Genomic DNA, 22,758 nt, shown 5'->3' with positions numbered 1-22,758 from the left:
ACAAGCAACTCTTAAATATTAGTTATTTTTCTCTCAAGCGATAATTAATGAGTGCAATCATATGCTACGGCCGAATAACTGGAGTGAATGAAGGGAAGATCAGCGGTGAGATTGTGTGGAGGAGTGTACCGGTGCGCGCGGCTGAGTCGAGGAGGTCGCGTCGCTCTGCTTCGCGCGCCACCCTGACCGCCCACTCAATAAAACAAGCCGGCTATTTATAATCAATATATTAACAATAACAATTTCAACAAAACAACACTAACTAATACTCGTAGATTGGATGGTAGAGTGGATTCTTCTACCTACTTAAGCTTACAACGAAGTTCTACACAACAGAGTGACAGTACTCGGGCCGCATATTCACGATGGATCTTAGTGGAGCCCACCCGCTTCTATGCGACCCTTTACTTGATAATACTTATTATATAATAATACAAAAGGTTACGCATTTATAACTGTAATTTTGTTATTAATACATCAATTTGTGTACATTGACCTGATATAAATTGATAAAATAATTTGTTTTGCACCTAAAGTCATGTCGTTGTCTTTTTGTTGTTATGCTTTGACGAGTTGTACTCATGATTAAGGACAGTTTTAGATGCCTGCTTATTTTACCCGGTGGCCCACAAAAATCGTAAACTATCTAAAGGAAAAAACTTAGGAGTATAAAATGAATAACATAAGGATCTGTTAGCCGTAAAACTGTTTTTAATCATAAATACGATTACTATATTATCTATCTACTTACTAAGGTACCTACGTAAAATTTGGAAATGTTTTATTCTCCTACAATAATTAAGCCTACATCTGAATAAATATTTTGTCGTAACCCTGCGCACCCACGCATCACAGCCATTGAAGCTCTGTCACGGACGCGCCCTGGCTACCCTCGACTCGACGTCCAACTGGGGCGCCCGGCGCGTCGCACGCTCGGTTCCCGTATCCTTTAATCACTTTGAGCCAACTTAAAGCTTCTCTGTGCGTTCAATACAACTCGGCTTTCTTAGAAAATGCTTTCATCATCATAACAAACTATATCACAAAGTGATATACGGTACTAGCAGTAGCAGTAGTAGTAGTAGTAGTAGCAGTAGTAGTAGTAGTAGTAGTAGTAGTAGTAGTAGTAGTAGTAGTAGTTAGTAGTCATTTAGTGTACATTTACATGGCAAGTCGGGTTTGCATGATTTAAATGGAATTCTTTTGAACAACTCTAACTATTTGCTAGGAACACTATCCTTAAGCTACAAATATATTATTATAATCTATAGAATGAAGTCGATAAGGTCAAATCAAACATTCAATGGACAATTCAGTACCGCAGAGGATCTCTGCAAGATGAAGTTTTTTGAACTCTACCTGTACTTCTTGCATAGAGGAGAAAGAAATCATTAATCGCATTGACATGCGAATGTGTCGTCCTATCAAAGACCAGAATGACAATATTGGTTGACGGAGTAACGAATAAGATCAAGAGCCTGAACCAAAAACCCGGAATTGGAGGGTCGGCTCGTTCGGATGTGAGGGAACAATTTGTGAGGAAGCCGAGTTCAAGAACTACTATACCTACTTACTAATATTTCAATTACGTATTTTAATTGTGTCAGTAATTTATGTACATTATCACGAGCCTGGATATGTCACATGTCTGTACAAAATGTATAATTGACTTTATAAGCTACGATTATAAATATTTGTGGAATTAATCTTGTATTTAAAACTTTAAGTACATAAGAATGCAAAACTTCAACAATAATACGCATACCTACATAAAAATGTTAATTATACTAGGCCTAAGGCGGATTTATATCGGTCCATCGCCTAACAATAGTGAGGTCACACACGGCTGTCATAATCCATAAACAGTAGTTAATTCATTATAAATAAAGCGTTGATAGCGACAGCACTGCAAGTCTTCGAGTGAGCTCGTCACTCCGTGCCGTGTCGTGTCGCGCCGTGCCGTGCCGTGTCGTGTCGCGCCGTGCCGTGTCGTGTCGTGTCGTGCGGCGCCGTATAGCACCGTGCTCCGTGCTTGCGAGTGAGACGGCTGCTGCTGTAGTGCGCGCTGTCTGCAGACTTTAGTGCTGAGCTTTGGCTTATCTTATCAAACTTGCCAGACTTATCGCACTAAACCATATAGTGTTTTTTTCTATTATATATAGAACTTTACTACGCATTGACGATGTCAAGCAAGGTAGTTCGTAGTCTGCGCTGAGATGTTGAGGCAGCACGTCATGGATGGGGACTGGGGGCCGTATCTACACAAGCCGAGGAGCGGATTCAAGTTGATGTTTCACGCCAGAGACGGCGAGGATGTTCTTAGCGACGTTCTTGTGAATGTCCTCAAATGCAGCTATGTTTAGGTTCAAGGGCACCGAGCGCCTGTCGCGCGAATTCTCTAACAAACAATACATTTTTTGACGTTAAATTTACTATCGTTCAATCAACGAGTGTGAGGGCGACGGCGGCGGAGGCGGGTTCTCTAGCCCGGTATCGGCGCTTCCTCGTAGAAGTCCGGCTCGTCGTCCTTGTCAATATCTTTCTGGGCGCCGTCCAACTGTCAATGTGAAGCGGAAACGATTAAAAATAGCTACAATTTGTATCGAGCGAGGCGAACCACCCCATAAAGTAAGTTGCATATTACCGCGCGCAGCTGCAGCGGCGTGAAGATGTAGACGAGCGACATGCGCAGCGGCACCATCAGCACCAGGAAGAAGGGCAGCGCCAGCGAGAACCGCGACGACTTCACCGCGTACAGCACCACCACGCCGCCCACTTGGATCAGCGTGTACATGTGCATCTTCAGAGTCGGCACCTGCGCGCACACACACCTCATCTCTCCATGACCACTATGAACTCTCTCTTGCCTTAATACAAATAGGTTTTTTGACTAGCAGTGGACAGTTTGAAATGCATAAAATATGGATATATCTATAAAACTCTAAGTTGTTCTCGAGATGTTTGGTTAGATGTTGTCGTATGGCGGATTCAATATCTTGTATTCATTAGTTATGTCGTTCGGTGGTGGACCGTGGAGACGGACCGCGTTCAGGTTTACGTATCACAATATACAAGAAATAAATTAGTTTATTAATTTTCTAAATAGTTTAGGTTATTAATTTATGTTTTATGTCTACGACTCGAGAACATGTGTTAACAATAATGCTATTACTGAATACAATTTCCTTCAAGTGGCTAATTAACGCCGCGCCGTCCCCTAAAATTGCTGTTTGTTGTAAGTAAGCTACTTCATTTTTCACTTCTAACACTGCAACGATTCAATCTCGCATTTGTTTAATTTACGATCGATACTCACTCTTATAACTCGTTATTTTGACAACAAAAGACTGAACTGTTATTTTCAAATTAGCAAAGTAAGGCCTCCAAGGTTCGCTCCAAGCACGCGTCCACACACGGGTTTAACTAAGCCCGCCGTTCGCTTTTAAATTGTACACCGCCAAATAGCCGGATTAAATAAATACATATGTACGAGTATATAAAGACTTTTCTTAAAAAACGCAGGGTTTGTTTTATCACTATGCCAATGTCTTCCGAATACATATATTATTATGTAGGTACATAGATCGTGACACACGGACAGACAGGTCGTGAATCAGCACACAAGGGTTATAATGTTCGAATACACGAAAGGCTCTTTTTTTTATTGCGTAGTTGGGTGGACGAGCTCACAGCCCACCTGGTGTTAAGTGGTTACTGGAGCCTATAGACATCCACAACGCAAATGCGCCACCCACTCCGAGATATAAGTTCTAAGGTCTCAAGTAAGTTACAACGGCTGCCTCACCCTTCAAACCGAAACGCATTACTGCTTCACGGCAGAAATAGGCAGGGTGGTGGTACCCACCCGCGCGGACTCACTAGAGGTCCTAACACCAGTAATTACGTAAATTATAATTTTGCGGGTTTGATTTTTATTACACGATGTTATTCCTTCAGCGTGGAAATCAATCGTGAACATTTGTTGAGTACGTATTTCATTAGAAAAATTGGTACCCGTTTGGGATTCGAACACCGGTGCATCGCTCAACACGAATGCACCGGACGTCTTATCCGGTAGGCCATGACGACTTCATAAAACTTCGCTTTTTTTCGTTTTTACATTTTTTTATAATATTTGAATTTATTATTGTAAAATATAACAATAAAAAAATGCCATACCGATTATGAACTAATGATTGAGTTTTATCGAACCAATAAACCCATTTTTGCAGTTGTTGCTTAAGTATTTATGGTAAGTGCTTATTGAACAGGGTTGCTTGTTGCATCATTTTTTTGTTTATTGTTTTTGTATTACGAGTAATAGAATAAATAAATAGAATGTCTCACCCGTCTAACGTAGGGAAGTTGCGGATGGTGTTTGACCGGCTTGAGAAGTAGAATACAACGGTCCCAGAACTGTATTCCGCCGAGCGCAGAGATCCCCATGTAGAGGAAAACGCCGAAGAGCACCGCCATGGGCACGAGACAGAGCCAGCCCGAAGCGAGCACCGAGATGCCGACCATCACCGCCACGAGCAGGCCCGTCAGCCGCTGCTCCTTCACCTCCACGATGTGCGGCTTGTCCCCCGGCGCGTGCGTCGTAGACATGATGGTGAGCGCCGACACATGGCTCACGGACCGCACCGTGGCCACGCACTGCCACGGCGCGCCGAACATGCCGCACAGCCCGTTCACAAACGACATTATCACGATGTCCATGTGAAACCCGCTACCCTTCTTCAGCCTCCGTTCCGGCTTCGCGATGATCAACCTGCGTCACAGAGACATTCCATAACGGTCATCCGCCCTAACTCTGACTTCCGTCTTGGTATCCAGATCAAACAAATGACGGTTTCTAAGATTACAAGTAAAGGTATAAACGTACCAATATTGAATGAAGTCAATTAAAAATGTAGTTTTTGCATGATGCTCGAACGAACCAATATACAAACAAACAAACAAACAACAAATCTACATACAGCTCCTACTCTGAACCGGCTTAGAGCAATGTGTTTGTGTGCCATATTTAGAGAAACAAAACTTAAAGAAAAAGACTTACTCGGCGATGTGCGTTTCCATGAAGACGATGATGTAAACCATGAGCGCCGGCAGCGCCATAGCAAAAGCTGCCCAAGCCGGGATGGTCTCCAGTCCAGGATTGAGCGGCACGAACCAACTGCGCACAGCAGTGGGGCTGAGACCAGCCGGCACCACCAGGGTCTCCGTCTTCACCGGCACCAAGCAAGAGATGCCGACCATCAGCACGATCGCGATCGGCACTCCGAAGTCACCCAGCGCTCGACGAGCCTGAATACCATCTCGACCAGTTACTTGGACCCTCGAAGTAGCGGACTCTGCGTACGTATAAAGTTTATGTTCTGTAACTCACGCTGCGACCGAGGAACTTGCCGTTGCGAAAAATTCTGAGGTAGTACGCCAAGACGAAGGTGGCCAGCGTCAGCATGGTGCAGAAGAGAGCCGTGTTGGGCTGCGGCGGCAGTCTGGAGACGGGTGGCGCTGGGGCGACCACGCTAGAGTTACCTGCGCGACCAAGGCATCGGATGCACTCATTGCGGCTCACTCGCATCGTAATTATGAGCTATACATATTCATAACATTTTATAACTTTGTTTTGTTTTTGTACACATATTAACAATAGGTACTATAGGTAATGACAGTGATATGGTTACCGACTAAAGTAGAGTTTAGAAGCGGCTGCACTGTGGAATTCGAGAGGGCCACCTCTCGGAACTGGCAGTAGTCGATACCGAGCGGGTTGGCGCGGTACACGGCGATGGTGCTCGTGATGGGTTCCGATATGAAGATCAACGATATCAGGAAAGCGAAGATATCTTCAGTGAACCTGTTCGATAGCATATGTCCATATGTACAGATAGATGCTGCGTTTTGGTGATCTGGTCACGACGGGATGAACAATGGAAGGGAAACGGACCTGGTAATCTTTTTAACTGCGACGCTGCCCTCGATGGAAGCGACGCATAGCGCGATCACTATCATCCAGAGGCCGCAGTACATGCGCGCCGCGAGGAAGTCGAACCCGTACGAGTGACAGAAGTTGGCCAGCGACTCGTCGAGCAGCAGCAGCGGCCCCGTCGCTCCGGTTATCATCATAGGCTGGCCGGCCACCAGCGCGAACAGCACGCCGCCAGCGCTCGTGAACACCTGCAGGTCACCTTCGACTGCACTTCTCATATAATCGCTGCTCTTGTCCAAATTCAAATAGCAATATTTGTATAGTTTGCACTCATTGTAGTCACATCTTTACACTTAATTAGTGTACGCTGAATAACCGATGTTCGACTATAATCACTAATACCTCACGATTTAAATTTTTCTTTTCTTTTCTTTTATAAATTGAAATTTTGAAAAAGAAAATGAGTGTTTTTCAAATTATTCAAGAATAGCAATAAAACTCGTCAATAGCTAAACAAAAAAGCCGGTAGAAAATCAGATGAGTAATAATATAATACTTTCAAAAAGTACGATATCTTAATCTTTCCCAATGGAACGGCTTAGAACGTAAATAAAGTTTGTTGCTAGTTGGCAGCCAACGTTCACTTCGCGAATTTACAACTTACCAGAGTTTCGGAGATACCAATTTTGCCGTATGTCTTCTCTGCCAACAGCCCCCCGAAAGTAATAGCAGAGGAAACCGCTGCGAAGTACATGAAGATGGTGGCCGCGACGCATTGACCATTTAGCGCGTCAACAAAGTCGGACACGTAGAAGGGATACCGCCTCTTCATGTCCCGGATCACACCTGCACACAGAATGCACACTTCGGGTTAGGTTTGGTCCGCACGAGCTATGTTGGGGTCACCTTTATCAGAGCTTACCTCCAAACAGTCGTCCCGTTCTAGAGAGAGGATCGTCGGGTTCTTCGGGAGGCATCCCTCCTGCCTCGGCCGCGAGCAACGCTTTCTTTTCGTCTGAAGGGGGCTTGTCCCCGTCCGCGACGATGCGCTTGCGCTCTAAGGCGTTTATTTTGCGACGCCGGATCATTTCACTCTTAGCGCGCAGCTCCTCGAGCGGCAGCAGCGCTTGGCGCTCCCAGTCTCCGGGCGGCAACACTATGGAGTCGTCGAGAAATTCGTTGATAGCCGAGAGAAGCTCCCGACGGTCGTCCGCCTTGTACGCGATCGAGTGGAACGCAGGGTTCGACATGAGCGTCGAGATAGATCGACCGACCTCATGGTAGTCGAGATCAGCTCCACCGGGTCCCAACAGAATGAACATGAATCGGACCGGGACGGGCACCTCGGTTATCGAAGGCATGTATATTCCCTCGGCGAGACGCACGAAGGCGATGGTCGGCTGGTCCAGGAAGCCGACGGCGCCGACCAGTACAGTGGTGGCCTCGGCGTCGTCCGGGATGCGCTTCAGGATCGAGTCGTTGTGAGTGCGGCGCAGCTCATCCTGCGACTCGGAAGCGTGCGCCAGGTACTCGACCTCGCGCGGGTCCAGCCCGGCCGCCGAGGGCCGCGCGTGCGAGCTGCGCCGCCGACGCTCCGATAGATTCTATGTACAAACTAACTCTTACAGACTTTTTCAATATTACGACATATGATAACGACACGTACATACTCGTATTATGTATATGATCATACACACACACACACATATGCACACACACAGAGCTCTCTATTCTAAACATTTTCAAATAAAGTCAGAACAAATGTACACAATAAAAAATCTTGAAAACAATGAAAGCAGTAGACAATGTTTACGAAGTGCTTGTTGGAGGAATGAATACTGGTTTAAGTTTGGAGCAAACGCCGCGAGTAGACGTCTTGCGTCGAGGCTCGCGCGCGGATGTATGGAGGTGGTGTAGTAGCCCCTCGCGGCCGTCTCACTTCTCTGTGACGTCACCGGGGATGATGCGAGCAAAGCGAATATGTTCACCTATCGAATTCGGGTGGCCCTCGTTCTCGAGACATCGGAGTGACCAAATGATCCAAGCTAATCAAACTACTACAATACAAAGTACATACTACGTACATTAATGAAGAACGATATTTACAGATGGCTCTAATATGAGATACCAATACACATACATCGATCACCTACTACAGATGATTTCGATGTGATGTCTAATAGAGAAAATGCAATGTAGTAGGTTAGTAGTGTAGTACGAGTAGCATGAGCAGTTCTTGTACTAGGGTTAAGGTGAGGGGGAGCATGCGGGGCGAGGTCCGTACGAGCAGGGCGACGCTGTGGCGGCGGCAGGCGGCGCGGGCGGAGCAGCCCGAGCAGCGCGACCGCAGCGCCTCGTTCTCTTCCAACCACAGCGACTGCAACGTGCGCACTGCGACTCTACACCACACGTCTCCTGCATGCATCCCTTATACACTACGCTCCAATGTTTCAACAGAAGAAACCCGGTCAACGGAATAACTCTTCAGAAACAGAGAAGTCATAGTAAATTAAGAAGTTACTTTCGAAACAAAGGTTTTCTTCAGAAAGCTTCAGCGCGTTCATGTTGCGTGCTGGCGGTGACTTCACCAGATTTGACAGTTGGTTACAAGGTGCTGACCCATTTGATTCTACTACATATTGCAGAATGAGATGACGGGGCGAGGGGGTTGGGGGGGGGGTGTCATGTGCAACATAATATTGGTCATTTCTATAATCAGTGGCTGGGGCTACATTTAGTTCTTCTTTTACTTTTATATTATTATATTTATTTAAAAAAATATAAGTTTATACTAGTTTATGTTTACTAACATAATTTATTACTTAGTATTTATTAATATTTTTATATATTATTTAATTATTAATAATTACTACTTTTTAATTACGAGTATAAAATATAATTGCAATTAAAAGTAAAAGTTCAAACATTTAATTTATTTACTGTTGCTGTTTGTTTATCCGTCCAGTACTTCCATAGCTACTTAGGCACAGGTGTGCCGTATTGATTCTGCCTTCTCTAGTAGGTAATACTGAATCGTATTATGATGAAAAATGTGGAAGAGAACTCGTACGATTAACGCCAGCACGATTGTCAAGAAGTTTCAGACATCGATGCCCGGCTTCTTCAAAAATATTTCTTATTTAAATACATTCACATGTTCCCATCGCGTATACTATCCGTACAGCCTATCCTGTATCATGGGAGAAGTAGATCGCAGGGGCGCGGCAGGAGTCGCTGCCTTTACTTTAAGTTTTTAAACTAATTAGATAATGGACACGCGACCACCTACAAAACGAACAAACAAACAAATAGTATTTTATTATCACATTCCGTAGCATTTAGTCCGTACCGGCGGACTCCGAGGGCCAGGTTCAATGACCTAGGTCATTAGGTGAATAGGTACATCAGAAACATGTGCATTACGGAGTCGCGCAACAGACGCGCGTGATGGACGTGCGGCGCCGACCACCGGCCCCGGCTACAATACAGTCTCACACTCACAGAGGCTGCGCGCGTGCACCGCAGCGGAGGGCGTCGGTGGCTGGCTGCTCATTACTGCGCTAACTTTACTTTAACCGTATTCAAGGTCGACAATTCAAGTTTGCTCCCGTACATAATGTGTTTTTATACATGAGAATACAACATCCGCCTTCTACTGTACGCGTATTAGTGTGTTGACCGTCACGGAGAGCAAAGTTCAAAGGTTTAGTTTTTGTATTAGCTTGTTTAGTGTGCGCCTCAACATATCGCTTGCACGTCAGGCATCAAGCCAGCCGCGACCGGCGCGCTCGCTGCCAGTCGACGCCATGCACTCGTGGAGCTGCGACAGGCCCTGAGATCAGTACCTGGAGACTGCTGTAGGATGCGGGCTTCTTGCTACTGATGGAAAAGCGAAACCCGCGGTCGTCGTGGACATGCCGGTGCCGCAACAGCAAAGAACGCATCACGACGGGCTTGTCGTCCTCCTCGATCAGGCCTTCCGTCACCATACTCTCCACCACCCTGCGTCACAGCACCATACCCTCCGTTAACACATATACATATATCCATATAAAGATAGATGTCTTAGGTCGTATGTCCGATTGGGTCAAGATTTTATTTTTGTTTATAAAAGTACCTGTAGGCGACGCCGGGCAAGTCCTTCTCGTCAAGGTCTAGCAGCACGACGCCGGTCTCTAGACAGCGGCGCAGGTTCAGCAGCGAGTGGAATGAGAGCGACGCGACGTGGGGCCGCCCCCAGCGCGCCGAGCCCTCCTCCACGTCCTCCTCGTACTTGATCCAGCGCGCCGTCTCCTTCCACTCCGCTTCGCCGTCCTCCGTCGCCAGCAGCTCGTCCAGTTGCACGAACACCTGCAACGTCACACATCGCATCACCGGCGCCCCGGACAGCCTGACGCGTCCGTATCTGCAGCTCTGCGTCACTCACCGCGTGCGGACTGTGGTCGTACATTTTCTTATATGTCGCATCAGGAAGAATGTTCTGGACCTTGTCACCGCCATCCTTACGGCCGACGTGGACCGTTGATGTCTGCTTGACAATATTACAAAGATCAGATGGCACGTAGATGCAGAGAGTCTCGGAGGAGAGGAGGGACGAGGTACCTTGGGTTGTATCTTGTGACGACGAAGAGCGCGCGGATCATCGGTGCGGTGACTAAGCTGGTCTCTCTGCGATTCGTCAAGGCCTTCATCGTCAGAAGCAGTTCGCTCCCCGCCCTCTTGCAACGAGTACTTCCGCGACTTGTGTCCGTGTCGTCTGAAACCAACCGTCGCCTCATCATACAAATCTCTAACTATAATTTTCTGTTTCTGAAGAGGACATCAGAGACAGAGAAGAAACGTAGCGCCCAGCCTTGCGTCTGTGCGACACGTTTCAATCAATCGTCAGTCTTAAAATAAATAACCTCCTCTGACATTACTCGTTGTTAATTTCACTCCATCGATTCATTTATCACATTCGACATCGTAATGAGACGAGGTTTTTTTTTCTGAATAAGCATTTATAAAATTAAATTGGTTAGCATAATATGTTGTTCTGTCCACTACGGCAAGTCACAAGTCACAGAATTTCATTTCCTAGTAACATTAGTCACTAGAACATCAATGTCCGGCAATTTCATTTCGCTCATGAAGGATCGATACATAAATTGTTGTTTATTAAATAAGTTATCGATAGCAGTAGTATGGAATGTATCTACAGTTCACCAAGTTATTTTTATTAGCGAGTATCGCGCGCGTATCGTTGTATCGTGTGCTGGGAGACGTGTGTTCGGCGTGGCGTAAAGTTTCCACTAGCTTCAACGTTAAAATATAACAGACATAGCTACTTACTCGCATTAATAATATTATTGAGTTAATGGGTTCATACAGCATCAAATTATAGAAATCTTTAAAAGACGATTGTTTGTATTCATGCGTACGGCCCACGTTCACGTTATAGTTAGACCCTCGGTGGAGCTCGCATTGGACAAGCCGGTGTCGTGTGTGTGTCGCGTGTTCATTATTTTGTATAAATATACTATTATTTAAAATACGATGATGAGATTTAGGAAAACTCAATTTAATGTAAGCCCGGCCGCGCGTATGTGGAATAGCCCCTTGGGCCCGTAGCGTAGGAAAAAATAGCAAATATAAAATACACATCTATAAATATATTATTATAAATCGATACTTTTTCATTCATATTATAAATGTGAAAGTGTGTTTGTTTGTCCTTATTTGACATTATTTTCTTTAAAGTGACAGTTTTCAGTCAGGAGTGCGACACAGGCTACCTTTTGTCACAAAAACACCTCATTCCCACGGGAAACGACTCAGTTACTTGTGCTATTCTCCTTATATACATACAAACGAGGGGTGTTCAATAAATAGTTATAATGCGTACATTCATTAGAAAGAAAATAACTACTGGCAAGCATTGGATATAATATTAATAATAAAGCATTAGGTACATTATCTTTTTTGTTTTTTTTTTAAATAGAAGTCATTCGTCGGTAGCTACTGAACAAATGATTCAAAAAGTTGAAAACATTGTCTTGGCGGATCATCGTGTTACTGTTTGTTTCATTACAATGAAATGAAGATTCCTATAGCAGGGGTCCATAATATTACTATACATAATCATTTCGGTACGTAAGCAGTGCCAGCGCGCTGGGTGCCCGGAATGCTTTTTGACGCACCGAAAGAAACGAATCTGAGAATTTCACAAAACTGTTTGAGTTTGTTATAACAAGATCTTGACGGAATTCTGTACTCGATTAATGACTATGGATGAAGCTTGGCTTCTCCATTATGACCCGGAAACGAAAAAACAATCTTTGATTTGGAAGAGACCATCATCTCCAACTCCAAACAAAGGACAATGCCCAAAAGTGGACCAACATTGTGTCAAAACTATATGTACTTGAAAAACTATGCTTTATTTTTTCACGTTGTTTAGTTAATGTATCAACATTTCTTTCACCCTGGCATTGTTTTACAAAAAAAAAAATTACTTATTTGATAACATCCGAAAACTGAGTACTTCCACCATTCATAGTTTTTAAATTCGCTTCAAACGAGCAATTCTTGTATATATATAATCTGAATCTCAGAAACGGCTCCAACGATTTTCATAAAATTTGGTACAGGGGATTTCGGGAGCGATAAATCGATCTAGCTACGATTTATTTTCCGAAAATGTTGTTTTATTCGAGTTTTCCATAATCAACTCTACCCTACATCTATTGGCGAATAATAATACTATTTTTCTTAATTGAGGGCAACTAACCGCTTTAAAGACAAACAAGATGGCGTTATCAAAAAAATCATCATCTAGTAGGAAACCTAAATACTGCCAAACGAAAGAGTTGTCTGTGACTTGAACAACAAATAAAAAAATGGTAATATGTAGTTATAATTTAGAAACTTTTTTAGATTATTTTTGTCCAATTCAATATTTATATATTGTAATAATAATTATTACTTAAAACCATGAATTATTTAATATTTTTAGACATTAATGATTTCAAAAAAATATCTGTGGCCCACCATTACTTATTCTTGTTATCTATGGTCAGAGAGTTTTGGCAGCAACCCGAGTGAAGTGTCACTTGAAGTTTTATTTTATTGTTTTTTAATAGTTAATTGTGATGTATGATATATAAATTGGATGTTGTTTTGTGTATTAAACGTCAATAATCGGTCTTCACGATTATTGAGGTATTGGAATAAAAATGTGGCTAACATAGCAGTGACTGTTTTTTTTTTCAAGATAAAAGGTCTGCGGAAACTCACGCTCAGCCAATGCCCTATTCGTCGAGTTGACGTCAAAACTCCCAAAAAGCAATCAAAACTACGACAGACTAGGCTGTATAGGCTACGCTCTTTGCCTGCCTATTGACGAATTTAAAAACAACTACAACAATATCGTTGGCGGCTTCCGGATTGTCATTTCCGAAAGAAGGGTCAATGAAGTCCATTCTCAGAAACCACCTTCATTTTATTATTATTATATCCTCATAATAATAATAAATACATAAGGGCTTATTTCTAGCAACATTAACCACAATTAACTTATTTAACACTGTAACTAATTAAACAGATTTTTCTTAAACCTGGGTGAGAATATAAAAATCGTTTCCTGAATATGAAACGATATTTCTTACTATCAAATTAAGTTAAAACCATCATGAGACGACAACTTTTTTAGGGGCCCAAACGCCCAAAGAAAATGGGCATTGTCCTTTAAGACCGGACCATCCGCCGGTAAGATGGGCTGTTTTTTCTGAGACAGCCAAAAACTGGGAATGAACGAATACCTTAATCATGGATTCATTGTATTATGGGCACTTTGTACGCCGGACAAATAACAAAGTTGCGTGAGGAAATACTCAAGCAACGCCGCGGCAAGCTCGCTGAGGTTGTTTTGTTTCACCAAGATAACGTCCCCGCGCACAAGAACAGATTTGCGATGACTACGATGGAAATTTTATTTTAGGAGTAAGATATACAAATTGTTTATACCTAAAAGTGACTACGTCTAAAAACAAAAAAAACATTTAATAAAAGATCATGTTTATCATTTTATTGACCACCCCTAGTATAACTGTTAAACAAGGCTTCGCTCGCGTGATCAAGAAAAAAAATTATAAATATATATTATGGATATATAATAATGTAAACATGAGCATGCTAATAGATAGTTATATGTATGTACATACGTCCGTGTACATGCTTGAATAATGTCTCATGATGTGCGTAATTTTATGAACCCCTCCAGAAAGCGCTTCCATTTGCGTACTGAACTCAACACTTCTCCCTAAACTCCCTTTTAATATGGATACAACTACATTGTTGCTTTTCTATTCATTTATGTACATCTTAAGAAGTAAGATTACAGTATCAATGTTTCTCTGAAGCCATCGATTTACTTCTCTGAATCCATCTTCCACATCAGCGGCATAATCACTCCCAAGAATTTCCATGAAGTATCATAAATAGCATTTAGTTTTTATTTATTTCTTATCCGATGTGTAATAAAATGTATCTTAATGTACAAAATGAATAAACCAAGTTTACCTTCGCTCTATTTTATTTTGTTCAATTTGCAGTCTTAGCGAATTTTATCGTTTCATCATCAATATGGATATTGATGAGCTTATTTAGTGATGATTCCTTTTGACACACGTCTAAGTATTTTAGATATTCGTTCTACGACTATTTTCTGTGTCTAGATTCTAATCCGTTGGTCACAACGGACTCGACATCGTCGCGGACGACTGACTAGTTGACTGACTGACTTTGATCGTGATCATGATCGGCTCCGTTGATTCTATGCCCACCCCTACAAACTGTTGAGACGTCTCAGCTAGCTCCTGTAACGCGGCGGAGGCGGCAGACCAAGCAACGCAACGAGAATACGTCATCAACACTTTGTTATTAGAACACTGTTGTCTATCGGTGCAGCGTTGCGGATTACCTATTAATGTCAATTGAAAAACAGCCACTTCTATAAAAATATAAACAATAATGATATGGATGGACATGTAGCATTCGCGTGCAGCGCCCCGAGAACATTTGTAAAGAGCCCGTTGTGCCGATCCCTTCTTGATAATTTCCCGATAACTATGTATTACTACTTAACTTACTGGAAGTAGGACCTTTTGTGAGTCCGCGCGGGTAGGTACCACCACCCTGCCTATTTCTACCGTGAAGCAGTAATGCGTTTCAGTTTGAAGGGTGGGGCAGCCGTCGTAACTATACTTGAGATCTTAGAACTTATATCTCAAGGTGGGTGGCGCATTTGCGTCGTAGATGTCTATGGGCTCCAGTAACCACTTCACACCAGGTGGGCTGTGAGCTCCTCCACGCACATAAACAAGAAAAAAAATTTGCACATTATCACTTCTATTACGAGTATAATGGGGTTGTATGCCTATACGTCTATGGGGCTTTAACATTCTTCAATCAATTACAAAGCTCGTGTTTAGAGTATTGTTAATTGTACTCTATATACTCTACTGAAATACAATGAAAACATAAATATATTTATCGTCTATCTATATATAACTTTATAAGCAATTATGGCAAGAGGTAAATATGCGTCTTCAGTAATAGTGAATTTAGTATATCATATACCTGGCTATTCAAGCGATTTAAGATACCAAAACCGCCAACCTTGTACAGATCAGGAAGGAATACGATGTCATATATTTTTATACTATAAGATACATAAATGTGACGTGACAACTAAAAGATCCGAGAAAAAAGAGATCGCGTTCGTGTGAGTGAGCGAGGGCCCGGACGCGCGTGGTGCGGAGGAGACGCGGCTCGGCAGTACCTACGTCACGGGCGCGTGGCGGCCGTGCGCACTGCCAATGTCACTCGGACACTATTTTCGTCTGAAGCGACGGTCGACACCCGCTCTAGTCTCGCTTCCGCTGCCTAGTTGCTACGTTTCGCGCTCCCCACACCACCACTACACGCGCGGCCGCGCCTGGCGGTCACGACACTTCGGCTTCAAAATGCCATTCAACCTTCCCGATCGCTGCTTATCAAATTACGAGAGCTCCTTAAACATATTATCGCTACTCCTCAGACAGACTCCGAAGTAGTCTGCATTTCTTTATTGATAATCAGCAAAATGCGGGTACTCACGCATTCCTCTCGGCGCGACGGTCGGCGTCGGCAAGCGAGACGGCCGGGGCGTCGGCGCGCGGCGCCGGGCTCCCTCCGTCGAATTGCACGCGTCGCTCCTCCGCCGCTGACGTCTGCACAAGGTCCACGAAATTATATGCAGTAGTTGTCAGTCTAGTGTCTACAGTGTCACCTACACTGGACGGACTCATCTACTGCAGATGCGAGCAAGGGTTGTAGTAGGTCTGCGGAAGTGCTGTAGAGTGGCACAAGAGAGTGACACACTGACGACCTTGGAGACTTCTTGTTCGCACATTGTACCGTCTCGTACTCACAACGGTAAATTATTATGTAATATTGATGGCGCAGAGCGGTGCCTGGCGCTGCTGAACAGGCTCAGGGAGGAATGCTCGTCAATATTACCCATCGTCAGAAGCATACCGACTCCGCAGATGTGATTTGTTACGTACTTAGTGTATGGAACGATGAGGTTGTGACGGATCGGTCCAGGCAGTATCACACCCTCATCCCGGAGTCACGGAGACAGTGGAGAAGCGGGTCGGGATGCGTCGTGGAAGATAGTTCATTTATATAACATTATTTATAACGATGAAAAGTTTTCTACGGCTACCAATTTTAATACTAAATGAAAAGAAGTCGCTCCTATTCTGTCCTATATGGGGTAGATGAGATGGAGTAGAGTGTACCGTCTGATTCAGGTGGGGATCCGTCGCAGGTTCGAGTTGCTCGGGTCCAGTCCGGGAAGTATCTGCATCTGTACAGAGAACATGAGAATTAGAGATTAGATACGAGGATATTGAGCAAAAGGGGGGAATAAGAAGGTACCTGTTGCGTAGGGTGGCGGGGCGGCGAGATCCCTGCGCGGCGTGGCGTCGCTGGGCGGTGGGCCCTGCCCCTCGCCCCACACCACGCGGTCCATCTCCTCGTCCAGTTGCACCTCGTCATCGCCTGCGGCCTGCTGCAAGTTACGTTACGTTACGTTACGTCACAACAGTCACTACTGCAGCTCGAGCACACCGCAACGACAGTGCCAAACAACCCAAATAGATCAATTTGACCTTGATTCCAACACAGCTCCTGTACAAAGAAGATGTAACTATTTGCTACACTACGAAGGCGTAGCCTGCCCTCTATCCATAGGTTGGGAAGTAGAAAGTGCTATAAGACGTGGGTTAGAGCTTTGTGTGGGTACAACCCTCGGACTACGCAGCTACAGTCCGACGACGCATCTGTTGTGCAGAGCGCTGTAGACCAACAGACCGCATACGTCGGGGATTATGATCATTTAGCGATATGAGGCACTTAATTTAATTTCATCATTCGAAGGAATGCCGTACAGTAGCCGTTTGGAGGGTGGCGCTGATGTTCCGTGTCGGAACGGACCTTAGACTGCCTCTTATTTAAGAACAGACCAAGAACTATAACTGGCGACGGCAGCACGGCTAACCTGCCGCGCTTGCTGCATGGCTCAACACAAACTTGTCAAGTTTGCCGCTGTGACGTCATGTGTTCTTCACGAGCAGACACTGAACATAGCTTCAAATAACTAACATCACCAGCGTTAATGATTTAACTAAACTTATATATCATATTATATTTATATAAAGGTGAGGTGTGCCCACACGAAGCGCTTTGTGGATAACAATTAATGTAGAGAATTCCCTAAAGATATTATATGGATTTCTACACTTTCTCATTAGTGATAAATAAACGATTTATATGTATTTATTTATGTACTTGAAGTACACAGATATTTGTAGAATTTTATTTCATCGCGCAATTTCAGACTTGTATTGTATGTGGTTTCAGTAGGTAGCGAGTCGTGTCGTTGTACGTGTTTTTATTTTAATTGTCAGTTCATGTTCACGCTTCTCAATAAATTATTTCATATTCACACAGTAGGTACGTACTCCACGTATTTGAATCCTCACATGTGATTACGTTATAACTTGTTTGTTTTACAGTTCCAATGAGTGTTGGTGTTACGAGCGCTCCATCATGTCTGGCTCTATTGTAGCGTGGCCCTGAAATAAATGAATGTGCCGCGTCTGTCCCCTGCAATAGTGCGTAAAGCGGACTACTTTAGCAGCTTCCTCGTCCGAGCTTCACATTCATTATGATCAGTACACGTAAGCGGAGTGTGTCGACTGACACTCAGTGCCTCCTCGCCCTGACGTCCCGGGTAGCAGGAGCGTTACAGCTGTCGGCTGGCTCGGTCTGCGGGTACGATCTCGTAGGACGCAGACTCCGGTAGGTAAAGGACATAGGTATACTCGATGCTCGAGGCTCAAAAAAAGATTGCATTCGACTTCATGTAAACAATATTGAATGCATGGAACGACCAGTATCACGGAACAAGGTTTTACAAACATATCATAACAATGGCACAGCACAGAGCTCGTGCCGTCATGTAGATAGATCACAAACAAGGTCCGCGCGAACCATCGCAGCGGTCCTACTGCGGTCCTACTGAGGTCCTACTGCGATCCTACTGCGATCCTACTGCGATCCTACTGCGGTACTACTAGCGCGTCGCCATTACACGCGGCATCGAGGCTCCACGCAACTACTCTCCGTTACAGACTCTTTCAATACGTTACAATAAAGAGCAATATTAATTAATTTCGTTCATTTCGCTCCGCCTAATATAAAAAGAATAAGTGCGAAGCGGTTCGTACCGTCATTAAATAATAGCACGAATTGTTATTAGTTGAAACATTGTCATATGGCAGAGAGGAGATGAGCACGTATGAGCATGAACGTGGGCGGACGACTCGCGCGCTGCTCTCCACTGTACTGGTGGCGCGGAGACGGCGCGGCGTTGCACCCGGCCACGGTCGCCGCACAAGGTCAGGGTCGCGGGGTCGATACCGTGCACCCCGCACGCTCACTGCCGCTCTCAACCGCTAACTTCGATCCAATACTACTCAATCCTAATTTACCTTCATTCCAACACGTCTATTTACGTAACATATTTACGTAAGCTAACTATGCTATCAAATCATTATTTGACTAAATTGTCACAAATCATATTCAATGGCAGATTTAGATTAGAAAGCATAGTACACCTAATTGTTATATTATACTATTTATAAACTCTATCTATACGTGTATGAGTATATGAGTATATCGGCGTTTTATGTAAAAAAGCTGTTAGTTCGTACACGTCATCGGCGAGCATCTCTTGTATAGAAGTGCGGCCCGCGCCTGCGTGCTCCGCCTTCAACATCTTCATTCTCACTTTCCTTAGATGTGCCGTCGGAGCACAGTGTTACGTGAACTTTTTAAATGTTCAGGACGCAGAGAGCGTCAGGGCGCTACTTCGGGTCAGCGATACGACAGCACCTCCCTTCTCGTGGCCGCCGCTATGCACGCCGCTGGTCCGGCCCACGTCCACGCAGAACCGTCGCCATAGTCACGTCCTGGGGTCAACTCGATCCGCTCTCAGTACATATAGTTAGCCTGCAACCGTAGACGTTGCAAGCCCGAGCCCTATTTATGTTACTGTTTGTAAATCTTTATCTACGCAGTTGCTTGTAAGCTGTGCGTTTTAAAAATAGGGATGACCAACAACTGAAAAGTTAGTTGACCGCTTCAGAGGGTCCGGATGATTCTGGTGGTCTCGTGGCCCATTGCGAACAGCAGCTCGAGGTGAGCGGGTGCGGCGCGACCTTCGTCTCCGGCAGACTGCACCGGCTGCCTCGCCGGACACACATGCAGTACGCACAACGCTTCGCACCACTTATTGACAGGGCGGTGAGAGCGACGCGTGTGCATTTAAAACAGATTCTACAACCTATGTAGTTCACATAAAAATGAGTACTCTGTGGAAGACAATGAGGTTGTAAAGTTAGGCGAGGCGAGGCGAGGCGAGGCGAAGCGGTACGGCGTAAGCACATAGCGCATGTCAGACTTCCCATCGTGACGTCACATTACACTAACTCTGATCTCTGTTCAACGTCTATCGGGATTGTTCTCACATCAGATAATATATTTTATTACGATTGTGCATACGACCCGGGCGCCTCGAACTGCTACGGCTTACAGTTTGTAATTGATTCCAGATCGAAGAGCGGTGTACGCCTGGTGCTGCAGATGAGAGCATCGAGGACGGACCATGATTCTCAATAAAAAACTAGTAATAAAATAAACTACTTTTTCATTTTACTGAATTATCAGCTTTGAACAATTTAATCATACAATGACGATGCGATAGGATGCGATACGACATCAATTTAAAAAAAGATAAAATACTTTAAAAACATAAAACAACAATAAATAGCACAACACAACACAACAGTGCACGACCGCTGTGTGCGTGTCCGCACGAGCATGCCGCCTAGAGCTGACACCCTGACAGAGAGCTGACCCTCGTCATGCGCTGATGAACGTCAGAACTCGACTCGACTTCATCGACGGAGCGATAAGTAGCTGGCGCCAATATTGTGTTGTTTATTGATGTATGACTTGTGACGAACGACGGTTCATCTTACGATTATCATATAGAGTAACAGTAAGATCTTCTTTATTTATTGTACATACAATCTGCTCCCGTGCAGACCAAGTGCTGCTCTGAACGATCTGCATATACATATATGTAGTATCTATCCGCGTTTATGTGTATGCGTGTGTGTGTGTGTGTGTGTGTGTGTGTGTGTGTGTGTGTGTGTGTGTGTGTGTGTGTGTGTGTGTGTGTGTGTGTGTGTGTGTGTGTGTGTGTGTGTGTGTGTGTGTGTGTGTGTGTGTGTGTGTATGTAGTTGTATCTTATCCGACAGCTCGCGATCTGATAAACAATTGGCGTAAACAACGTGACTCGGTAGTTACGATACATCGGAAGTGTGCCTTCAATGCCCGCGCCCCGAACTCAGATAAGATTAGTCAATGCCTATGGTTCTCTTGATAGTTTTCACTTCAGAGCTTGTTTTATAAAAGTAACGTCGAGGCGCTATCTGCTATCGCCGTGTAACACTTATCTCGGCCCTATCGCTCGCGTACCTAATACTTAATCTGATTTTCATTTTTCACGGTTACATAACGAATAGCAATTGTAGTAGCAAATTGAACACCCGTTGGACTGAGAGCTCGCCTGAAAGCGACGGTGGGCTTGTAAATGATAGCTCACCGAACTAGAACTGAAGCACCAGTACTCAGACGTGTCTTCATTCCATCACCTTGATATTGCGAGAGCGGTGGCCCTCACAATGTGACATGCGGACAACATCTGTCGAACGCTACCCGCTTTCAACTCAAAATACAAGGACAGTCGCGTGAGCAGGAGACGAAGGAAGGGTGCGGACGTAGCGTTCCGTAGCGCTACGCGTTCGTAGCGAACTCGTAGCAGCGGGCACCCTCTACGCCTCCTGCGTCACTCCTGTCAATGTGACAATGTGTATACTCATAGTTGAGTGAGAGAGTAGCGAGCAACAACCAGGAAAACAATATTATCTGGAATTGAACTTGTTCCAATTGGCACGTCCACGTCGTGCGAACGCCGCCCTCACACTTTACATAATAGCATTCATTTCGCATTTTATAAATTTCGCAGGGCACACATTTTAAATATCCTAAAACCGTTCGTGTCCACACACGGCGTCGCAATAGCGAGGCGGGCGTGTGTGCGTGCGCCGCCAATATCATTAAATTGTTGTAAACTTGTGAGACCTAATTAATGTGTGCTCGTTCGATGTTGCCATTCATAAAACAAACCGTAATGTTACAGCTGCGTATTGTTTGACTATGTTGTATGGGTCTCGTGTCGCTTTTATATGGACGGAGTGCTCGCTAATAAACTATTGCAACAAAATCAATTTGTGGTTTTGTTTCTGCGATCATCGAACGAGAATAATAAGCGAACTCGAATGTTTAAAATAAATAATGATTTAAATATAAATAAGAATTAATTGAAATACAACTGTAAGAGTAGAGACATGGCGAGCGAGGCAATGCGTGTACTGACCTGCGGAGCGAAGCCGAGGAACGAGAGTTTTCTTTTCCCGGAGCTCATGGCGCGTGCTGACACGCGGCGTGCGCGCGGTCGACTGTGCGCGCGCGGCTCAGCGCGGCCTCGCTGCACGGCTCACTACGCGCTGCCCAGCTCATCCGCCACTCGGCTCGTCCTCGTCAGATTCTACGACGAACGTACTTCTGCTCTCTTCCTCGCTCTCCTGTTTAATTCCTAAAATGAGAGTGTCACATGACAGCTGCGTTTATATTGCTGTATTTCTGTCTCTATCCCGATTCCACATTTGATTTTTGACCGACGAGCATTACACGGCCACCGGTGGGTGGAAAATGACTAAGGCACATAGAGGATAGCGGTCACTGTTAATGGAGGAATCAACCCAAACTAATCCTCAGACCCCCAATGGGACAAGCGGTACATGATGATGATACACAAGAGTACGAAAGTCCCTCCATGCCGGCTGGGAGCTTTATTGGACACTAGGTTGTACACGCGTCTTTGCTCTCTTTAATGTACAAAACAACAGGTATCCCTCGGAAAAAAATCTTTTGTTTCTGTTGGAACATCCTTGTGCCCTTTTCTGCACCCCTGACACACAACAACGTGTATCTAAAATCTCATAACGATCCGTGGAGTTGCTATAATACCTATAATAAGAGTGGGAAAAAGAAAACAAACAAATATGCTTGTAGTTTTGGATTTGTAATACCTATTAGTGGGTAT

The 22,758-nt window shown here is 44.5% G+C and overlaps 1 protein-coding gene across 6 annotated transcripts; it reads right to left on the bottom strand.

Moving 5' to 3' along the window:
• Positions 1 to 214: 214 nt before the first annotated feature.
• Ae2 (anion exchange protein Ae2) lies at positions 215 to 22,233 on the bottom strand. Of its 6 annotated transcripts, none has more exons than XM_028179566.2 (18): positions 22,030 to 22,233; positions 16,898 to 17,027; positions 16,759 to 16,826; positions 16,073 to 16,185; positions 10,538 to 10,691; positions 10,362 to 10,463; positions 10,053 to 10,285; positions 9,781 to 9,937; positions 8,220 to 8,312; positions 6,858 to 7,539; positions 6,600 to 6,781; positions 5,954 to 6,183; positions 5,691 to 5,863; positions 5,390 to 5,541; positions 5,060 to 5,307; positions 4,348 to 4,771; positions 2,645 to 2,815; positions 215 to 2,557 (listed from the first exon to the last, which is right to left on the bottom strand). In XM_028179566.2, exons 1-18 carry the CDS (start codon positions 22,075 to 22,077, stop codon positions 2,483 to 2,485), a joined length of 3,435 nt encoding a protein of 1,144 aa, XP_028035367.2. In that variant the 5' UTR covers positions 22,078 to 22,233; the 3' UTR covers positions 215 to 2,482. The 6 variants fall into 6 exon arrangements, with proteins under 6 accessions (XP_028035367.2, XP_028035359.2, XP_028035375.2 ...); XM_028179558.2 differs by having other exon boundaries at positions 16,898 to 17,030; positions 22,030 to 22,232; XM_028179574.2 differs by lacking the exon at positions 22,030 to 22,233 and adding an exon at positions 18,751 to 19,034 and having other exon boundaries at positions 16,898 to 17,030.
• Between the last annotated feature and the right edge of the window lie 525 nt (positions 22,234 to 22,758).

The sequence above is a fragment of the Bombyx mandarina genome, chromosome 01 (assembly GCF_030267445.1).
Source record: "Bombyx mandarina strain Sakado chromosome 01, ASM3026744v2".
In the NCBI taxonomy this organism is placed as follows: Eukaryota; Metazoa; Arthropoda; class Insecta; order Lepidoptera; family Bombycidae; genus Bombyx; species Bombyx mandarina.
This window is presented reverse-complemented; position numbering and strand designations above follow the sequence as displayed.